The 20,003-nt window shown below is 37.2% G+C and overlaps 1 protein-coding gene across 4 annotated transcripts in view; it reads right to left on the bottom strand.

The window, feature by feature from the left end:
- COL21A1 (collagen type XXI alpha 1 chain) overlaps nucleotides 1-20,003 on the bottom strand; it is a 137,945-nt gene that overhangs the window by 68,829 nt on the left and 49,113 nt on the right. For 3 of the 4 annotated variants that reach the window (XM_028097801.2, XM_028097802.2, XM_088024341.1), the window contains one exon: nucleotides 376-429. In XM_028097801.2, the coding sequence (XP_027953602.1) occupies nucleotides 376-429 (54 nt within the window). Of the gene's footprint in view, nucleotides 1-375; nucleotides 430-20,003 lie in introns of those variants that run through there. The other variant, XM_088024342.1, reaches the window with a different exon arrangement.

Below are 20,003 nucleotides of genomic sequence, written 5' to 3'. Positions count from 1 at the left end.
TAAACCAAGTTTAATTGCCAATATAAAATAAAATAGAAATAATTTAAGCTTTGTTTATAAAAGCCCTATTTTTGAGGCTTTCTGAAGAAAAACAAGGAAAAATAAGGATAGTTGGTACCATAACAGGGTTTATAGTTAAAAGAATTTCCATATATTAAAACTTACTCATCAATGTTTAAACACCAAAAAATTTGTGACTGGAAATTTTAAAGAAAATTTGCAAAAAGCTTTATGTAAATTATGATAGTAATCCAATCATTTACTTTAATATACTTCACATTTGAACATTTATAACACATTTGTAACATAAAGAAGTTTTAATTTAAAATAAAATGCAACATTACTGAATATTAAAAGACTAGATTTTTTTTCAACCTTTAATCCCGGTATTCCATGAAGCCCAGGAAAACCAGGAAGTCCACGGTCACCCTGAAAATAAAACTAAAATTAATGAAAGAAAATACATTTCAACCTAAAAAATATCATCATATATTCAACTTAACCCTTGTCAAAATCCACTGGGAAAAAAATCTTTGAACAGTTAAACACATATCTACATTAAAACCCTATCTCTATGACACATCAATCCTCATTTAACAGAGTTTCCTTTATGATTAGAAAAGGAAAGTATTTTGAGACTTAGGTGAACTTGTTCCAGTTCTGTGAAAAATGCTGTTGGCATATATACACATATTTTGCAGGGGTCGGGAGTGTAAGCATGAAGAGGAAGGGAAGGGGTGGAAAGAGGGGGAGAGGGAGAGAGACAGAAACTTAAGCAGTCTCCATGCTCAGCATGGAGCCCAATGCAGAGCTCTATCGCATGACCCTGAGATGAAATCAAGAGTTAGTTGCTTAACCAAAAGAGCCACCCAGGTGCCCCAAATGCTATTGGTATTTTAAGGGATTACACTGAATCTATAGATTGCTTTGGGTAGTGTGGACATTTTAACATTAATTCTTCTAATCCTTGGGTATAAAATATCTTTCCATTGCATCATTTTCAATTTCTTTCATCAGTGTCTTAAAGTTTTCATTGTAAAAGTCTCTTACCTCCTTGGTTAAATCAAAAAACATGGAGGTAAATGAAAATGAAAACACAATGATCCAAAATTTTGGAGATGCAGCAAAAAACTATTAGTAGTACATGAACTCAGTAAAGTTGCGGATACAAAATTAATACCCAGAAATCAGCAGCATTTCTATGCACTAATAATGAAATAGCAGAAAGAGAAATTAAGAAAAGAATCACATTCACAATTGCACCAAAAAGAATGAAACACCTAGGGATAAACTTAACCAAGGAAGTAAAAAACCTATAGTCTGAAACTATAATTCAATGTAATCCCTATCAAAGTACCATCAGCATTTTTTCAGAACTAAAACAAATAATGCTAAAATTTGTATGAAACCACAAAAGACCCCAAATAGCCAAAGAAACCTTGAGAAAGAAGAAAAAAGCTGGAGGTATCATACTTCCAGATTTCAAGATACACTAAAAGCTATAGTAATCAAAACAGTATGGCATTGGCACAAAAGGAAATAAACACATATATCAATAAAACAAAATAGCCCAGAAATAAGTCCATGCTTATATGGTCAATTAATCTATAACAAAGAAAGCAAGAATATACAATGGGGAAAGGACAGTTTCTTCAATAAATAGGAAAACTGCGCAATTACAGGCAAAATAATGAAACTGGAACATTTTCTAACACCATACACAAAAAACAAACTCAAAAGGATTAAAGACCTAAATGTGAGACCTAAAACCAGAAAAAGTCTAGAAGAAAGAACAGGCAATAATTTCTCTGACACTGGTTGTCAGAACATTTTTCTGGCTATGTCTGCTAAAGCAAAGAAAACAAAACCAAAAATAAACTACTGGGACTACATCAAAATAAAAAGGTTCTGCATAGCAAAGGAATTATCAATAAAACAAAAAGGCAACCTACTGAATGGGAGAAGATTATTTGCAAATGATATATCCATATATATTTTAAAAATATAAAGAACTTCTACAACTCAACACCAAAAAAAAATCTGATTTTAAAATGGGTAGAGGACCTGAACATATATTTTTCCAAAGAAGACATAAAGATGGCCTGCAGACACATGAAAAAAATGCTCAACATCACTCATCATCAGGGAAATGCAAATCAAAACCACAATGAGGTATCACCTCACACCTGTCAAAATGGCTAAAATCAAAAAGTTAAGAAGCAAAAAGTACTGGCAAGGATGTGGGGAGAAAAAGGAAATTGGCACAGCAACTGTGAAAATCAGTATGGAGTTTCCTCAAAAAATTAAAAAGAAATATAATATGATCTAAAATTCCACTACTTGGTATTTGCACAAAGGAAAAAAATATTAATTCAAAAAGATATCTGGACCCCTATGTTTACTGAATTATTTTTAATAGCCAAGATAGGGAAACAGCCCAAGTGTCTGTCAATTGATGAACAGAGTAAAAAAAAAAGTGTGGTATGTATGTATATATGTATATATAATGTAATGGATTATTATGCAGCCATAAAAAGAATGATATCTTGCCCTTTGTCACAATACGGATGGACCTAGAGAATATTAGGCTAAGTGAAATAAATGAGACTGAGAAAGACAAATACCATATGATTTCACTCATATGTGGAATCTAAAAAACAAAACAAATAAACAAAAAGCAGAATCAGACTTATAAATTACAGAGAACTAATGGCTGCCAGAGGGAAGAGGGATTGAGAGATGGTCAAAGTGGCTGAAGGGCAGTAGGAGATACAGGCTTCCAGTTATGGGATGAAAAAGTCAAGGGAATAAAAAGCACAACATAGATAATATAGTCAATGATATTATAATAACACTGTATGGTGACAGATGGGAGCTATACTTATGGGAAGCATAGCATAACATATAGAGACACTGAAGTACTATATTGTACACCTGAAATTACTGTAGCATTGGGTGTCAGCTACACTTAAATAAAAAATTTTAAACCTTAAATCTTAATATTTTTAAAAAAATATTCACATAAAGAGTGACATAGCTATTGAAGGGATAAAACCCTCCAAAGATAGCTTTTTTTCATTCTAAGTTTCCATATCATTATCAGCCTAAATCACCAGACCCCATGGTTACATTGCTATGGCATTTTTCAGTTTCCAGAATTTTCTACTGACATCCCACTGTGAAAGAAGAGGATCAACCTCTCAAACCAACCAACACCCTCTCCCCATCTCCTCTTCTAGGAAGCACAAATCCCCTTAGCTTTCTATTACAACTTTAGTTAAATCAATGGTCATTATTTCTGATATTAAGATTCACAACTAAGCCATAAATATGCCGATTGCTTGCCTTTTCTTGTCCTACAGTTTAAAACTGCCTGTTTTGGAAAGAGGTAGGGGGTTGACACCTTATTTTCCTATAAACTTATTACAACATTGAACTTCAATCTCCAATTGTCAAAATCACTTTGAAATATACTCATACATTGAAACTTTGATATTCTTTGTCTTTTCTAGAGCCTTCTCATTTGTCTCAGTACACATTTGTTCTCCTCTCTCTGTTTATTCCCTTGTTAGAGGAATACATCATCCCATAGCTTCTGAAAAGGAATTCATGGGAGACAACTTTTTGAAACTGTAAATTTCTGAAAATATATTCTGTTCACTTACGTAATTAATAATTCACATATAGAAGTATAGTTTAGAATTTTTTTCTTTTAGACCTTTGAAGGTTCTGCTCCATTCTCTTCTTGACTTCAGTGTCACTAGTGAGATGTTTGAAGCCTTTCTGATTCTGATCATTTGTATATGACATTTTTTTTGGTGGTTGTAGGGTTTTCCCTCTCAGAAAGCTTATAGGATCTCCTGTTGTTTATAGTGTCTTACAATGTCAAATTATACAATATTCAGCATAAATATGGTCTATAATCATCCATTACACTAAGCAGTATGGAAGACTTTTCATCTATAATGACCCCATGCTTACACATGTGGACTCAGACCACATACCCAAACTCCATCCACATTTCACATACACAACCTTCCCTCTAAGCACACTGTGTTAGAAGGCACTCAGAAGGACAGAGACAGGAAAGAGGCTTGCAGACCCTGGGAATGGAACTGGGGTGTGCTATATAAGGAGTGTCAGGACCCAGGATCTGGAATGTGGTCTACAAGGGGGTCATGTGCTACAGGAGTGCCTCTATATTAGTCGTGAAGACCCATCACTTCCTACCAAGGAACACAGCTGAAGCACCATCTATCAGGGGTTCTCCCTCCTTGAGGGCACTAATGACAGTTTGTCCAAGTCTTCTTCTCAGGTCTTCTATAAGTTTCTTCTAAGATTTCTTGCTGATCTTTAATTTTCCTAAGATATTTTCTGATTCCTAATGATCAGTTCACATGGAAGCGGATGATAAACTCTCAGGGAGTACTGTTCAATGACTGAGATTCTCTATATATGGGGGTGCTGGGTCATTTCCCTAAATAGCTCTGGCTATCAGTGGATTCCCCATAGAAGGATCTTCTTTGCCTATAGTTGTATTACAACTCCTTACTTTTCTTTTCAGTCTAGAGACCTTCAGTTTTATCTTCTCTTGATAATAAACTTTTATATCCTGCCAGAGTAGAAGAAGGGAGATTCACTTCACTGTACAGAGGTTAGGAAGGGATAGCAGGATCTCATTGTTCTTAAAGGAATATTCAAACATATTTCCATTTTTAAAAATTTTTTAAAGATTTTATTTATTTATTTCTCAGAGAGAGGGAGAGAGAGACAGCACAAGCAGAGGGAGCGGCAGGCAGAGGGAGAAGCAGGCTCCCTGATGGGCAAGGAGCCAGATGCAAGACTAGATCCCAGGATCCTGGAATCGTGACCTGAGCCAAAGGCAGATGCTTAAACGACTGAACCACCCAGGTGTCCCCATGCTTCCATTTTTAGCCCTACCTTCAATTCACTCCCATTTTCAGAAATTACTTTGTATTACCATTTCCTAAGGTTTTGGGGTATCTGTATGCATAGGCATGTGTGTCTGTGAGTGTGAGTGCGTGTGTGTGCAAAAGAGATTCTCTCTCATATGAATCATACTACTTTTTAAGATTGAGCTTCCTTGGGTCCTTTCAGATTCTAAAAATGTAGACCTACTTTCTTCTTTTTTATTTTCTGTGTCATGTTAGGTTTTATTATTATAATTATTATTCCATGACTGTTGCTTTATGGGAGTTTAAGAGATAAAGTTAATGTGTATGTTCTACCCTTCACCTTAATCAAGAAGCCCTGGTCACTTATTGATGCTTAAACAATAATATCCAGAGCATCCTGCCTTCTAGGGAGGTAGGTTCCCATCAGTTCACTATTAAGGAGACAGCAAGACAGATATAAGTGAAGAAAGATATAAATTGATAAAGTATACACATGGTGTAATCTCCAATTGTTCCCATTATACTTTCCACTGGAAGGCTTTAAACCTCCTGGAGGGTTATTACTATGACCTCTTGTGTAGGGGTGCTAATATTCATTCACTTACTCTATTTTATGCTGAACCAATTTCATTCTTTATCCACTCTGGTTAATTGCAGGAAAACCTGGGAATGTACTTAACTGACTAGACTAATACACTATTGGCCTTCTCAATTAAAAAAAAAAAAAAAACTGAATTTTAACAACTGATCTATTCCACAGATTGAAATATTCCTTTCCACTAGTGAAAGAATGGGAGCCATTATAAAATGTATTTTTACAGAGAGGGAACTGGGGCTTCAAGTCCAGGAATCCCTTCATCCTCTCCCATAATAAGTGATGTCAAATAAGAAATAAAAATTACATTATACTTTAGATCTATCTGTATTATGTTTGGTTCCTTTAATTTATCTCTAAGTGTATGTGATATAAAAAGTATGCCAGGCTCATGGTTACATCCAAAAATCTGCTCACCTTTTACTACCACAGAGAAGATTTTTATCTGTGCACACAGCTTCCCAAGCAGAGACTCTCTTTCCCAGGCTCCTTTGCAGTTAAGCATGGCCACCTAACAAAGTTCTTGCTAGCAGAATGTGTAGAGGACTACAGCCTGCAACTTCCACAGAATTTATTAAAAGGAAAGTTACTGTATGACTTCTCTTTCCTCCTTCCCATCAGATTAGGATGCAGGTAAGACAGTGACTAGTGATGAAGCCTTGTCTATGTGGAAGAGATCACTCTGAGACTAGACCAACAAGAAGGAAAAACATGAGTCTTTGGATGAGTATGTAAACAACTGATTACATGAGAAATATAAACTCTTTCTCATTTACACCACTGCATTTTGGGGTTTATAGTATTTTTTGGCTCATAAAGAATGTCCTTCTCGTGGGTAATAGCTTTCCCGTGACCATCTTAATTTTCCACTAAAGGTTAAAAACAATCTGTGTGTATACGGGAGAGAAAGCTAGACGACAGAAGATCCACTAAAAGCCCATACATTCTAGAATTTATTAATCCTATAATGCAATAATTTAACCAAAGAATAAAAGAAAAAAAAAGATTCAGGGGGAGACCAAGGGGCACAACAAGAAAACTGGATGATATTCTACCCCCTACGTGTAGAACGAAAACCACTTTTTGTATTTTGGAGTTTTTTTTTCCTTTTTGCTTGGGGCAGGAAGGAGTGATAACAGTTTCTACAGACAGAAAAAATTAAGTTAAGAAGACTACCTGAGCTAACTCTTTAGAAACTGCGTTGAAATAACCTGTTGATGGCCGGGCTAGACAAAGACATACTCTTGATAAAATGGAATTTAGCTGGACAGTAAATACTTGATAGAAATACAGAAGAGGAGGGGCGGAGCAAGATGGCGGAGGAGGAGGAGACCTGGGTTTCCTCTGGTCTCAGGAATTCAGCTGAATAGGAATCAAACCATTCTGAACACCTACGAACTCAACAGGAGATCGAAGAGAAGAATAGCAACAACTCTCTGAACAGAAAAGTGACCACTTACTGGAAGGTAGGACGCGCAGAGAAGTGAATCCGAGGTGATATTCGGAAGGAGAGACGGCGGGGGAGGGGGCCTCCATCAGCCGCTTCTGTTAAGTGATAGAGCCGCGGAGCACAAAATCGGAACTTTTAAAGAAGTCGGCTCCATTGAGGGATGTCGCTCCAGTGGATAAGCTGGGGGTGGGATCCTCGTGGGACAGTGTAGTCTCAGGACCCTCGGGGTCACAGAAAGACCGGGGGTGCCTGAGTGCGGCAGAGCTCCCAGGTATTGTAGCGGGGAAGCCAGCTGCAGAGACGGAGCCGAGGCGCGGGCTCTCAGCTCGGGGTTGCCATAAACTGTGATCCGCGGCCCAGATGGGCCACTGCTCCTCCAGTGCGGACCCAACAAGCAGCAGATCCGGGGAGACTCCCCTTCCTCCCCCAGGAGGAGCGGCGCAGAAGCGCACCGGAGGAATCTGCTGGGTTTGGAGACTCCATGCAGTGTGGGGTGCCAGAGATAGAAACACTCGGTCACAGGCCAGGGGAGCACGGAGTGCAGCCGGAGACTGGGGAGACAAGAGTGACTGCTTTTCTCTGGGGGTGCACTGAGGAGCGGGGCCGCGAGTTCTCAGCTCCTCCAGGAGGAGATTGGGAGGCCACCATTTTCACTCTAGTCCTCCAAAGCTGTACCAAGAGCTTGGAGGGAACAAAAGCACCTGAGAGCAAACCTGAGCAGCTTACAAGGGTGGGGCAACTCTGCCTCCAGCAAAGACATTTGGGAACCACGGCAACAGGCCCCTCCGCCAGAAGATCAGCACAAACAGCCAGCAAGCCAAGACCAAGTTTACCCATCAAGGAGAATGGGAGAACTCCAGCGCTAGGGGAATACTGCACATAGAATTCATCGCTTTTTTACCATGATTCATTAGTTTTTCAAAGTTGATTTTTTTAACTGTTTTTTTTCTTTTTTTGAATTTTTCTTTTTCCCTTTTTCAACCATCTTATCAATCCCTTTTTAAAAAAAATTTTTTTATTTTTCATTTTTTAGAGTCATACTTTATCCCTTCATAGTAGTTACCCTTATTTTTGGCATATATATATAAGTTGTTCTCTCTTTAAAATTTTGAGATACAGTTTCTTCTAACAGATCAAAATACACCCTAAATCACTAGTGTATGGCTTTGTTCTAGTCTCCTGCCTGATCACATTCTCTCCCTTTTTTTTTTCTTTTCTTCTTTGTTTTTGAATCTTCTTCTAACAACTTCTTATCAATTCCTTTTATAAAATATTTTATAATTTTCATCTTTACAGTCATCTTTCATCCCTTCATTGTATCAACCCTTATTTTGTACATATATAAGTCTTTCTTCTTTAAAATATTAGGTGGCACTTTCTTCTAACAGAACAAAATGTGCCCAAAATCTAGTGTGTGGCACTGATCTATACACTAGTCTGATCATATGTGAACATATTCTGTTTTTTGTTTTGTTTTGTTCTGTTTTTGTTTGTTTTTACCTTTTTCTTTTTTTTTTATTTCCTCTTTTTCTTTCTTTCCCTTTCTTTTCCCCTGGTTTCAGGTCTTTTCTGATGTGTATAGAGTATATTTGCTGGGGACGTTGTTAACCTGTTAGCATTTTGTTCTTTCATTCATCTATTCTCCTCTGGACAAAATGACAAGATGAAAAAAAAATCACCTCAGCAAAAAGAACAAGAGGTAGTACTGTCTGCCAGGGACCTACTCAATACGGACATTAGTAGGATGTCAGACCTAGAGTTCAGAATCATGACTTTAAAGACACTAGCTGGGCTTGAAAAAAGTGTGGAAGTTATTAGAGACACCCTTTCTGGAGAAATAAAAGAACTAAAATCTAACCAAGTCAAAATCAAAAGGCTATTAATGAGGTGCAATCAAAAATGGGGACATTAACTGCTAGGATAAATGAGGCAGAAGAGAGAATCAGTGATATAGAAGACCAAATGATGGAAAATAAAGAGGCTGAGAAAAAGAGAGATAAACAACTACAGGATCACGAGGGCAGAATTCGAGAGAGAAGCGATATGATAAGATGAAACAATATTAGAATAATTGGGATCCCAGAAGAAGAAAGAGAGAGAGGGGCAGAAGGTATGTTGGGGCAAATTATAGCAGAGAACTTCCCTAATGTGGGGAAGGAAACAGGCATCAAAATCCAGGAGGCACAGAGAACCCCTCTCAAAATCAATAAAAACAGGTCAATACCCCGACATCTAATAGTAAAACTTACGAGTCTCAGAGACAAAGAGAAAATCCTGAAAGCAGCTCGGGAGAAGAGATATGTAACCTACAATGGTAGAAACATTAGCTTGGCAACAGACCTACCCACGGAGACCTGGCAGGCCGGAAAGGACTGGCATGATATCTTCAGAGCACTAAACGAGAAAAACATGCAGCCAAGAATACTATATCTAGCTAGGCTGTCATTGAAAATAGAAGGAGAGATAAAAAGCTTCCAGGACAAACAAAAACTAAAGGAATTTGCAAACACGAAACCAGCCTTACAAGAAATATTGAAAGGGGTCCTCTAAGCAAAGGGAGAGCCTAAAAGCAGCATAGATCAGAAAGGAACAGAGACAATATACAGTAACAGTCACCTTACAGGCAATACAATGGCACTAAATTCATATCTTTCAATAGTTACCCTGAATGTAAATGGACTAAATGCCCCGATCAAAAGACACAGGCTATCAGATTGGATTAAAAAACAAGACCCATCAATATGCTGTCTGCAAGAGACTCATTTTAGACCCAAAGACACCCCCAGATTGAAAGTGAGGGGGTGGAAAACCATTTACCATGCTAATGGACACCAAAAGAAAGCTGCGGTGGCAATCCTTGTATCAGACAAATTAGATTTTAAAACAAAGAATGTAATAAGAGATGAAGAAGGACATTATATCCTACTTAAAGGGTCTATCCAACAAGAAGATCTAACAATTGTAAATATCTATGCCCCTAACATGGGAGCAGCCAATTATATAAGGCACTTAATAACAAAAGCAAAGAAACACATTGACAACAATAATAGTGGGGGAATTTAACACCCCCCTCACTGAAATGGACAGATCATCTAAGCAAAATATCAACAAGGAAATAAAGACTTTAAATGAAACACTGGACCAAATGGAATTCACAGACATTTTCAGAACATCCCATCCCAAAGCAACGGAATACACATTCTTCTCTAGTGCCCATGGAACATTCTCCAGAATAGATCACATCCTAGGTCACAAATCAAGTCTCAACTGGTACCAAAAGATTGGGATTATTCCCTGCATATTTTCAGACCACAGTGCTTTGAAACTAGAACTCAATCACAAGAGGAAAGTCAGAAAGAACTCAAATACATGGAGGCTAAAGAGCATCCTACTAAAGAATGAATGGGTCAACCAGGAAATTAAAGAAGAATTTTAAAAATTCATGGAAACCAATGAAAATGAAAACACAACTGTTCAAAATCTTTGGGATACAGCAAAGGCAGTCCTAAGAGGAAAGTATATAGCAATACAAGCCTTTCTCAAGAAACAAGAAAGGTCTCAAATACACAGCCTAACCCTACACCTAACAGAGCTGGAGAAAAAACAGCAAATAAAGCCTAAACCCAGCAGGAGAAGAGAAATAATAAAGATCAGAGCAGAAATCAATGAAACAGAAACCAAAAGAACAGTAGAACAGATCAACAAAACTAGGAGCTGGTTCTTTGAAAGAAATAACAAAATTGATAAACCCCTAGCCAGACTTATCAAAAAGAAAAGAGAAATGACCCAAATCAACAAAATCATGAATGAAAGAGGAGAGATCACAACCAACACCAAAGAAATACAAACAATTATAAGAACATATTATGAGCAACTCTATGCCAGCAAATTAGATAACCTGGAAGAAATGGGTGCATTCCTAGAGATGTATCAACTACCAAAACTGAACCAGGAAGAAATAGAAAACCTGAACAGACCTATAACCACTAAGGAAATTGAAGCAGTCATCAAAAATCTCCCAATAAACAAAAGCCCAGGGCCAGATGGCTTCCCAGGGGAATTCTACCAAACATTTAAAGAAGAATTAATACCTATTCTCCTGAAACTGTTCCAAAAAATAGAAATGGAAGGAAAACTTTCAAACTCATTTTATGAGGCCAGCATTACCTTGATCCCAAAACCAGACAAAGACCCCATCAAAAGGAGTATTACAGACCAATATCCTTGATGAACATGGACGCAAAAATTCTCACCAAAATCCTAGCCAATAGGATCCAACAGTACATTAAAAGGATTATTCACCACGACCAAGTGGGATTTATCCCTGGGCTGCAAGGTTGGTTCAACAGCCCCAAATCAATCAACGTGATACAATATATTAACAAAAGAAAGAACAAGAATCATATGATCCCCTCAATAGATGCAGAAGAAGCATGTGACAAAGTACAGCATCCTTTCTTGATCAAAACTCTTCACAGTATAGGGATAGAGGGTACATACCTCAATATCATAAAAGCCATATATGAAAAACCTACAGCAAATATCATTCTCAATGGGGAAAAGCTGAGAGCTTTCCCCCTAAGGTCAGGAACACGGCAGGGATGTCCACTATCACCACTGCCATTCAACATAGTATTAGAAGTCCTAGCCTCAGCAATCAGACAACAAAAAGAAATCAAAGGCATCCAAATCGGCAAAGAGGAAGTCAAACTCTCAATCTTTGCAGATGATATGATACTGTATGTGGAAAACCCAAAAGACTCCACCCCAAAACTGCTAGAACTCATACAGGAATTCAGTCAAGTAGCAGGATATAAAATCAATGCACAGAAATCAGTGGCATTCCTATACACCAACAATAAGACAGAAGAGAGACAAATCAAGGAGTCAATCCCATTTACAATTGCCCCCAAAACCGTAAGATACCTAGGAATAAATTTAACCAAAGAGGCAAAGGATCTGTACTCAGAAAACTATAGAATACTCATGAAGGAAATTGAAGAAGACACAAAGAAATGGAAAAACGTTCCATGCTCATGAATTGGAAGAACAAACATTGTGAAGATGTCAATCCTACCTAGAGCAATCTACACATTCAATGCAATCCCCATCAAAATACCATCCACTTTTTTCAAAGAAATGGGACAAATAATCCTAAAATTTGTATGGAACCAGAAGAGACCCCGAATAGCCAGAGGAACATTGAAAAAGAAAAGCAAAGCTGGCGGCATCACAATTCCGGACTTCCAGCTCTATTACAAAGCTGTCATCATCAAGACAGTATGGTACTGGCACAAAAACAGACACATAGATCAACGGAACAGAATAGGGAGTCCAGAAATGGACCCTCAACTCTATGGTCAACTCATCTTTGACAAAGCAGGAAAGAATGTCCAATGGAAAAAAGACAGTCTCTTCCACAAATGGTGTTGGGAAAATTGGACAGCCACATGCAGAAGAATGAAACTGGACCATTTCCTTACACCACACACAAAAATAGACTCCAAATGGTTGAAAGACCTAAATGCAAGACAGGAGTCCATCCAAATCCTAAAGGAGAACACAGGTAGCAACCTCTTCGACCTCAGCCGCAGCAACTTCTTCCTAGAAACATCGCCAAAGGCATGGGAAGCAAGGGCAAAAATGAACTATTGGGATTTCATCAAGATAAAAAGCTTTTGCACAGCAAAAGAAACAGTGACAAAACCAAAAGACAACCAACAGAATGGGAGAAAATATTTGCAAATGACATATCAGATCAAGGGCTAGTATCCAAAATCTACAAAGAACTTATCAAACTCAACACCCAAAGAATAATCCAATCAAGAAATGGGCAGAAGACATGAACAGACATTTTTCCAAAGAAGACATCTAAATGGCCAACAGACACATGAAAAAGTGCTCAACATCGCTCAGCATCAGGGAAATCCAAATCAAAACCTCAATGATATACGACCTCACACCAGTCAGAATGGCTCAAATTAACAAGTCAGGAAACGACAGATGTTGGCGGGGATGTGGAGAAAGGGGAACCCTCCTACACTGTTGGTGGGAATGCAAGCTGGTGCAGCCACTCTGGAAACCAGTATGGAGGTTCCTCAAACAGTTGAAAATAGAGCTACCCTACGATCCAGCAATTGCACTACTGGGTATTTACCCCAAAGATACAAATGTAGGGATCCGAAGGGGTACGTGTACCCCAATGTTTATAGCAGCAATGTCCACAATAGCCAAACTATGGAAAGCGCCAAGATGTCCACTGACAGATGAATGGATAAAGAAGAGGTGGTATATATACACGATGGAATATTATGCAGCCATCAAAAGGAATGAGATCTTGCCGTTTGCAACGACATGGATGGAACTGGAGGGTGCTATGCTGAGTGAAATAAGTCAATCAGAGAAAGACATGTATCATATGACCTCACTGATATGAGGAATTCTTAATCTCAGGAAACAAACTGAGGGTTGCTGGAGTGTTGGGGGATGGGAGGGATGGGGTGGCTGGGTGATAGACACTGGGGAGGGTATGTGCTATGGTGAGTGCTGTGAATTGTGCAAGACTGTTGAATCACAGATCTGTACCTCTGAAACAAATAATGCAATATATGTTAAGGAAAAAAAAAAAGAAGAAGATAGCAGGAGGGGAAGAATGAAGGGGACTAAGTCAGAGGGGGAGACAAACCATGAGAGACTATGGACTCTGAAAAACAACCTGAGGGTTCTAGAGGGGAGGGGGCTGGGGAGATGGGTTTGCCTGGTGATGGGTATTAAAGAGGGCACATTCTGCGTGGAGCACTGGGTGTTATGCACAAACAATGAATCATGGAACGCTACATCAAAAACTAATGATGTAATGTATGGTGATTAACATAACAATAAAAAAGATGAAAAAAAACTAAAAAAAAAGAGATACAGAAGGTAGAAGACAAATCAGGATTCCCTATTAAGGCTGAACAAAGTCTAAGAATTCCACTCTCTGGCTACAGGTTATAGAAAACATGATCTTCAAACTTTAATTTACCAGAGATAACAAACAAATCTCAGATGAAGTGAGAAGACCAGGAGCATTCAACCACATTAGAATGGAAAAATAAAAATCTGGACAAAGCTACCCTCATGTGCATAAATAAGATTTTTAAGTAAAATACAAAGGCATAGCATACATGTTAACATAGAGCATTCAAGCAGGGCAAGGAAGGCAAGGAGAGAGAGGTGAGAAATTTAGTGAGCAAATTGATGAGGAATATTGAAACAATATCTACAAAATACAGAACATAAGAAAGTGTTATCTGAACACAGCAAAACTCTGAAGAATTCAGGGGTTGGGGAGCTGACCGCCATGCAACTGAAAATCCACATGTAACTTCTCTCTCTCCAAAAACTTTACTAATAGTCTACTGTTAACTAGAAGTCTTATGAATATTACAAATAAGTGATTAACATAATTTTTATGTTACGTGTATTATATTCTGTCTTCTTATAATGAAGTAAGCTAGAGAAAAGAAAACGTTATTAAGGAAAGTATGTTTACAGTATTATACTGTATTTATTGAAAAAAAATAAGTAGACCTGTGCAGTTCAAACTCATGTTGGTCACCCAAGTTATGTCCAAGGTTTAAAATAAGGGGTTGCAAAAAAATGGTAAAGTTAAGCCAAAATCTATCCACAATGGGCATGTAATGCAAAAGAAAATTGCTCTTGTGTTGGTCATCTGCTACTGTAATATAGCTTAATCTATGTTAATTAATACAAAAATTGGTATGCTAGAAAAAGGAGACTGCCAAAACAATATTAAAAATATATATGGCACTGGCTTTGGGGCTAGGTAGTGAACAATGAAAACAATTATTAAAAGTGTAAAAAATGGTGATTCATTTAATAAAATGGTAAATATCTGATAAAAACTTTGCTGGTAATACTTGCAAAGGGAAATAATGCATCAAATGAACTTAGAGCCACAGGTAAAGAACTGAGAAAACAGAATGTTGGTATCATGAATTGATTGGTATTGGCTGTTTACAAAAGGCACTGTAAAAGAAAGCAGCTCAGAAAAGAATCGGCCAATTTGCAAGTAGTAATTAAAAGGAATAGACCAAGTCCAAAAATACTGGGATTGGAAGATACAACTTTTTCCTCATCTCTAACAGATAAATGATGAAACTGGAGGAGACCTTTAAAAGAAATTCAATTAAAACAGTCTCCGGGAAGAACCAAATCAAGGGTGTGGCCATAAACACTATTCTTAAATCCTCTGAATCAACGAAGGTGGGTCCAGTAAATCCTTTCAAGACGGATAGAATGGCTCAAGGGAAAAAACAACAACAACAACAACAACAACTAAGAATGCAATGGATGTCTGATAAATTTAAGTCACCTATCATTAATTATTAGTAGTTAATAAATTAATGTAGAGGGTCATGACTAAAGCAAGGACTACGGTTGCTGCAGGCAAAGATACAAAATCACAAATATCCATCTGCTGTTGAGAGAGTTGTACTATCAAAGAAGCCATAAACCTGGACTAAAAGAGACTATGTTTTAAACTTCACCCAACATCATCACTATTTTTAATGTTTTTCTAGCCAGTTTTGAGTAGCCAATGAATTCAGACAAAATATAGAAATAAGAAGTTAAAAACTAAAAGGAAGAAAACAACTAATCTTTATATATGATCATACATCTAATATACCAATATACCTAATACCCTAAATCACTGAATATGCAGTTAATTCCTGCTTTAAAAATATACAGAAATGTTTTCTATGTAAATAATAATCAATATGAAAATATATTAAAGAACATTTCCTATTTGTAATAGAAACAAAGGAAATAAAAATTCCAAGATATAAACTTAGGTAATGTTGAAAACCAATATGAAAAAAACTTCAATGTTATTTCACTGAGTTTCAAGGTTGAAATAAAAAGGTAAATAAATCATAAACTTAAATGGGAAAACTCAGTATTGAAATTATGTCAATGATTCTATAATTAATCCATAAAAGGAATCCTAATTAAAATATGAATAAGAATTTTTAAAAACTTGAAGAAAAGATACTGAGCTTTATCTGGAAAAATAAGTATGTAAGAATAGCCAGGAAAGTTTTGATTATAAAGAATAATGAGGAAGTACTAGGCCTGCCAACATTAAATCATATTATGAAGTGACAACAATTAAGAACAATTTGGTGTCGGAGAGGATGTAGACAGATAAATGGAACAGAATGGAAAGCCAAAAACACAGACCCATATGAAAATGGAAATTTAGCAATAACGAGGGGCTTTCAAATAAATGGAGAAAAAGTGATATTCCATAAATATTGTTGTGGCAACTGGCTATCCATTTAGGAAAAGAGAGGGAAAAATATGAATGCTCATCTAACTTTACTCCAAATACCAAAATGTAAAGATTCAAATATAAAATAACAAAAGTCTAAAAGTAATGAGTTATCATCTTCAAAATGTTGGAATGTGGAATCCTTTTATATAGACACAAACAAGGAAAAAAAAGAAAAAATCTGCACATACATAAAAATTTAAATTTTATATATGGCTGAAATTTCAAAGACCAAGTCAAAACACATAATAAAAACCAGGAAAAATATTTTCATTATATCTATGAAATGTCTATAAAACTCAATTTTTAAAAAGATCAACAGCCCAATACAAAGCAAAAAAAAAAAGTATATGACTAAAAAGGAAATGACAGAGAATTAACAAAATGCCCCAAAATCACATGAAAAGGTACTTTACCTTACTAATAAAGAAATGCAAACCAAACCAATATGATTTTTAACTTGTACTGGTGAAAATTAGAAACTTTAATGAAACAGTGCTGATAAGAGTGTGAGGAAAGTTATTTTCACATACTTTTGGGGGGAGTACAAACTTACTGAACTTAAATAGGCAGTTTGTATCAAAGTTTAATTATGCATTTAACTCTTTGATCCTGTAATCAATTCCAGTTCCAGGAAATTTTCCTATGGATATACTCAGAAAAATTTACTAATACACACACACACTGCAACATCTTAAGAACCACAGCATCCCTAAATCAGAGATTTCTTAAATTGGTTAGGGACAGCCCATGTAGTATATAACTGTGATTAACCTGCTTACAGTTTCTTTCATGAAGACTTTTTGAACTTCCACTTTCCTATAACTCAGAGAATTGTATTCAACTCTCTTCCTTGGCACTTAACAACTGACCATCTTGACACTTACTGTATACGTGTTATATGCTTTATTAGATCCCAACCTCTTGGAGGAAAAATCCATTCTGGTTTATTCCAATTTTTCTTTAGTAGATATGACCACCATTTATCAATATCCAGATTCTCTCTACTTCCAAGCATATGGGGGAATCATACTTTGCTGACTCTTGAACTTGGTGTGGTTTACAAAATTTGCTCTGGCTAAATAAAGATGAATAGAAGTAGTTTAAGAGCCACTATCGGATTCTCCACATACCTGCTCCTATAAGTAGTTATAATCTAGATGGTGAAACTTCTATCAGCCTAAGTCTCCATGTGAGGAAAAGGGGGACCCCTCACTACTGCTAATAAATGTGTAGTCTGATGAGCAATAAACCTTTCTTTGAGTCATAGGCATTTGGAATTTACTTGTTACTGCAGCATATGCTATTCTATCCTCAGCTGGTGCCTTGCTTTTGATTAATAATAATTTGCTGAATATGCAAAATATTTTCACTTTCTAAAATACAATAAACACTTTTCAGTCTTCCAAAATATTCCAACAAAACAATTATTTTTGAGGAGTCATGCTCCTGGTTCCATCTGACCTTACAAGAGATTAGAATCAAAGAGAATCCAAGATTTAGCTTTCCTGACTGAAGAATATGCCTTTGATGAGCTTATCCATCCCATAATTTGAGAGAGAGATAGAGAATTGATTGGTATCGGCTGTTTCTAAAGTAAGGTCTCTAAAGTAAGGTCAAGTTGGGGCACCTGGGTGGCTCAGTTGGTTAAGCAACAAACTCTTGATTTTGGCTCAGGTCATGATCTCAGGGTCCTGAGATCAAGCCCCACATTGGGCTCCCCACTCAGCAGGGAGTCCTCTTGAGATTCTCTCCCTCTCCCCTTACCCCTCCCCTCAACTCGTGCATGTACATGCTCTCTAAAATAAATAAATCTTTAGGAAAATAAAAGGTCAAGATTATTCATGTGCATAGTAAAAGAATATGAAAACTGTTATTTAAAAAAATCTCATTCTTGGGCGCCTGGGTGGCTCAGTTGGTTAAGCGACTGCCTTTGGCTCAGGTCATGATCCTGGAGTCCCGGGATCGAGTCCCACATCAGGCTCCCTGCTCAGCAGGGAGTCTGCTTCTCCCTCTGACCCTCTTCCCTCTCGTGCTCTCTCTCATTCTCTCTCTCAAATAAATAAAGAAAATCTTAAAAAAAAATCTCATTCTTTAAAAATTTCTCAGTGTATGCATGTTTTAAATGCATATAAATGCTTTGTTCAGTAGCATACACATATAATTCATACATAAATATGGAACTACATACCTAAAAGTCTTTTACTACAAAGATTCTACAATTTAAATTCACCTAACACATCTTGATGGTTCTTTCTCCTCTCACATAGAAACAAATGTTAAGTCTTTTGAGGCTCAGGCAATGATTTATTGGGAATTGTTTCAATCTACTAAAATGTTCCCCGTCTTTAACACAATCATGGGCAATCCCCTTGGGTTTGGAGATCATCGCTGAACTAGTCAGGCCTAGGAAAAAAGGTAGATTCCTGAGCTTCCACAACAGGGTCACTCCCGTAGCTTCTTAGTGACCATAGACAGAGTATACCCAAAATAAGGATGAGAAATAGGAGTTTAGAACCAACAAAATATGAAGCACTCTATAAAAATTCAGTGAAAGTTTTAAGTTTCCCAGTGATGCCAGTAGAGAAAAAGAAAACAGGACAGAAAATGGCATCGCAGCCAACAAATGAGGCAGGACATGGAATTAATGATTCTTTTCAATAAACTGAGATACTGAATCCATTACAGAGCCTTAAAAGAAAAGAAGTTGAAAGATCAGAGAATGATCAAGACATTATAAACGTATTCACGGAAGTAATCAACACCTGAGCACACACAGGTTAGCACCCCACGTACAGAAGGGACACTTAACAAAACCTGACTTCAGCGACTATTTAGGGAAGGCACAATTAGTGCTGCTTTGGAAGAAAAGCCTCTAAGAAAAGGATATAGGAAAGAAGGAAAATGTGGTGCCACCCCTTCCATAAAAAGTAGCAAAAGTTCTGAAAATTCCTGCTTTTAACAACAATTCCACAGTTTCTTCAGATTCAGATGAAGCAAAATATCTCCTCAGAAAACAATGTATATATACATGTGTATGTATTTAATATTTTTATTAACTACAACATTGGTTATATCAATATATTAATATTTTTAAAGATGTATTTTTTCTATTTATGAGAGAGAGAGAGCATGTGCGTGCACATGTGCGAGCCAGCGCAAGTGGAAGGAGAGACAGGGGGAAAGGATCCCAAGCAGACTCTGTGCTGAGGGGAAGCCAAGCCAACAAGGGGCTAGAGGCGGGGCTCTATCTCACAACCCTGAGATCATGACCTGAGCCGAAACCAAGAGCCCGAGGCTCAACCAACTGAGCCACCCAGGCACCTCTCAGTATATTAATAGGCTTATCACCAATATGTATACTTATATAATTAACACATAAATTTATATTCATGTAAGTTTATATTTAATGATGTAATAAACAGACTCTGTTAAGGAAGAAAAAGAAGGGCACAGGACTGAGTCCTGGAACAATCTGACATTTAGAGAATGGACAGAGAAGATAAAGTAAACAGTGAATTCAAAGCCCAGCCAATAACCTGTAACTTCATTAAGCCTCCCTTTCTTGTCCCCCTCCAACCCCAGCCACACACACACACAGACACACACACACACACACACACACACACACCATGTTTGGGCCTTTGGACTGTGGTGTTATGAGGAAGCTACACAGCTGGATTACCCTCCCTTTTTGAGAAAGAA

The sequence above is a fragment of the Eumetopias jubatus genome, unplaced genomic scaffold (genome assembly GCF_037043125.1).
Source record: "Eumetopias jubatus isolate StellerSeaLion01/CBP00866 unplaced genomic scaffold, mEumJub1_p1.0 scaffold_6, whole genome shotgun sequence".
In the NCBI taxonomy this organism is placed as follows: domain Eukaryota; kingdom Metazoa; phylum Chordata; class Mammalia; order Carnivora; family Otariidae; genus Eumetopias; species Eumetopias jubatus.
Note: the sequence above shows the minus strand (reverse complement) of the source record. Positions and strands in the feature narration are given on the sequence as shown.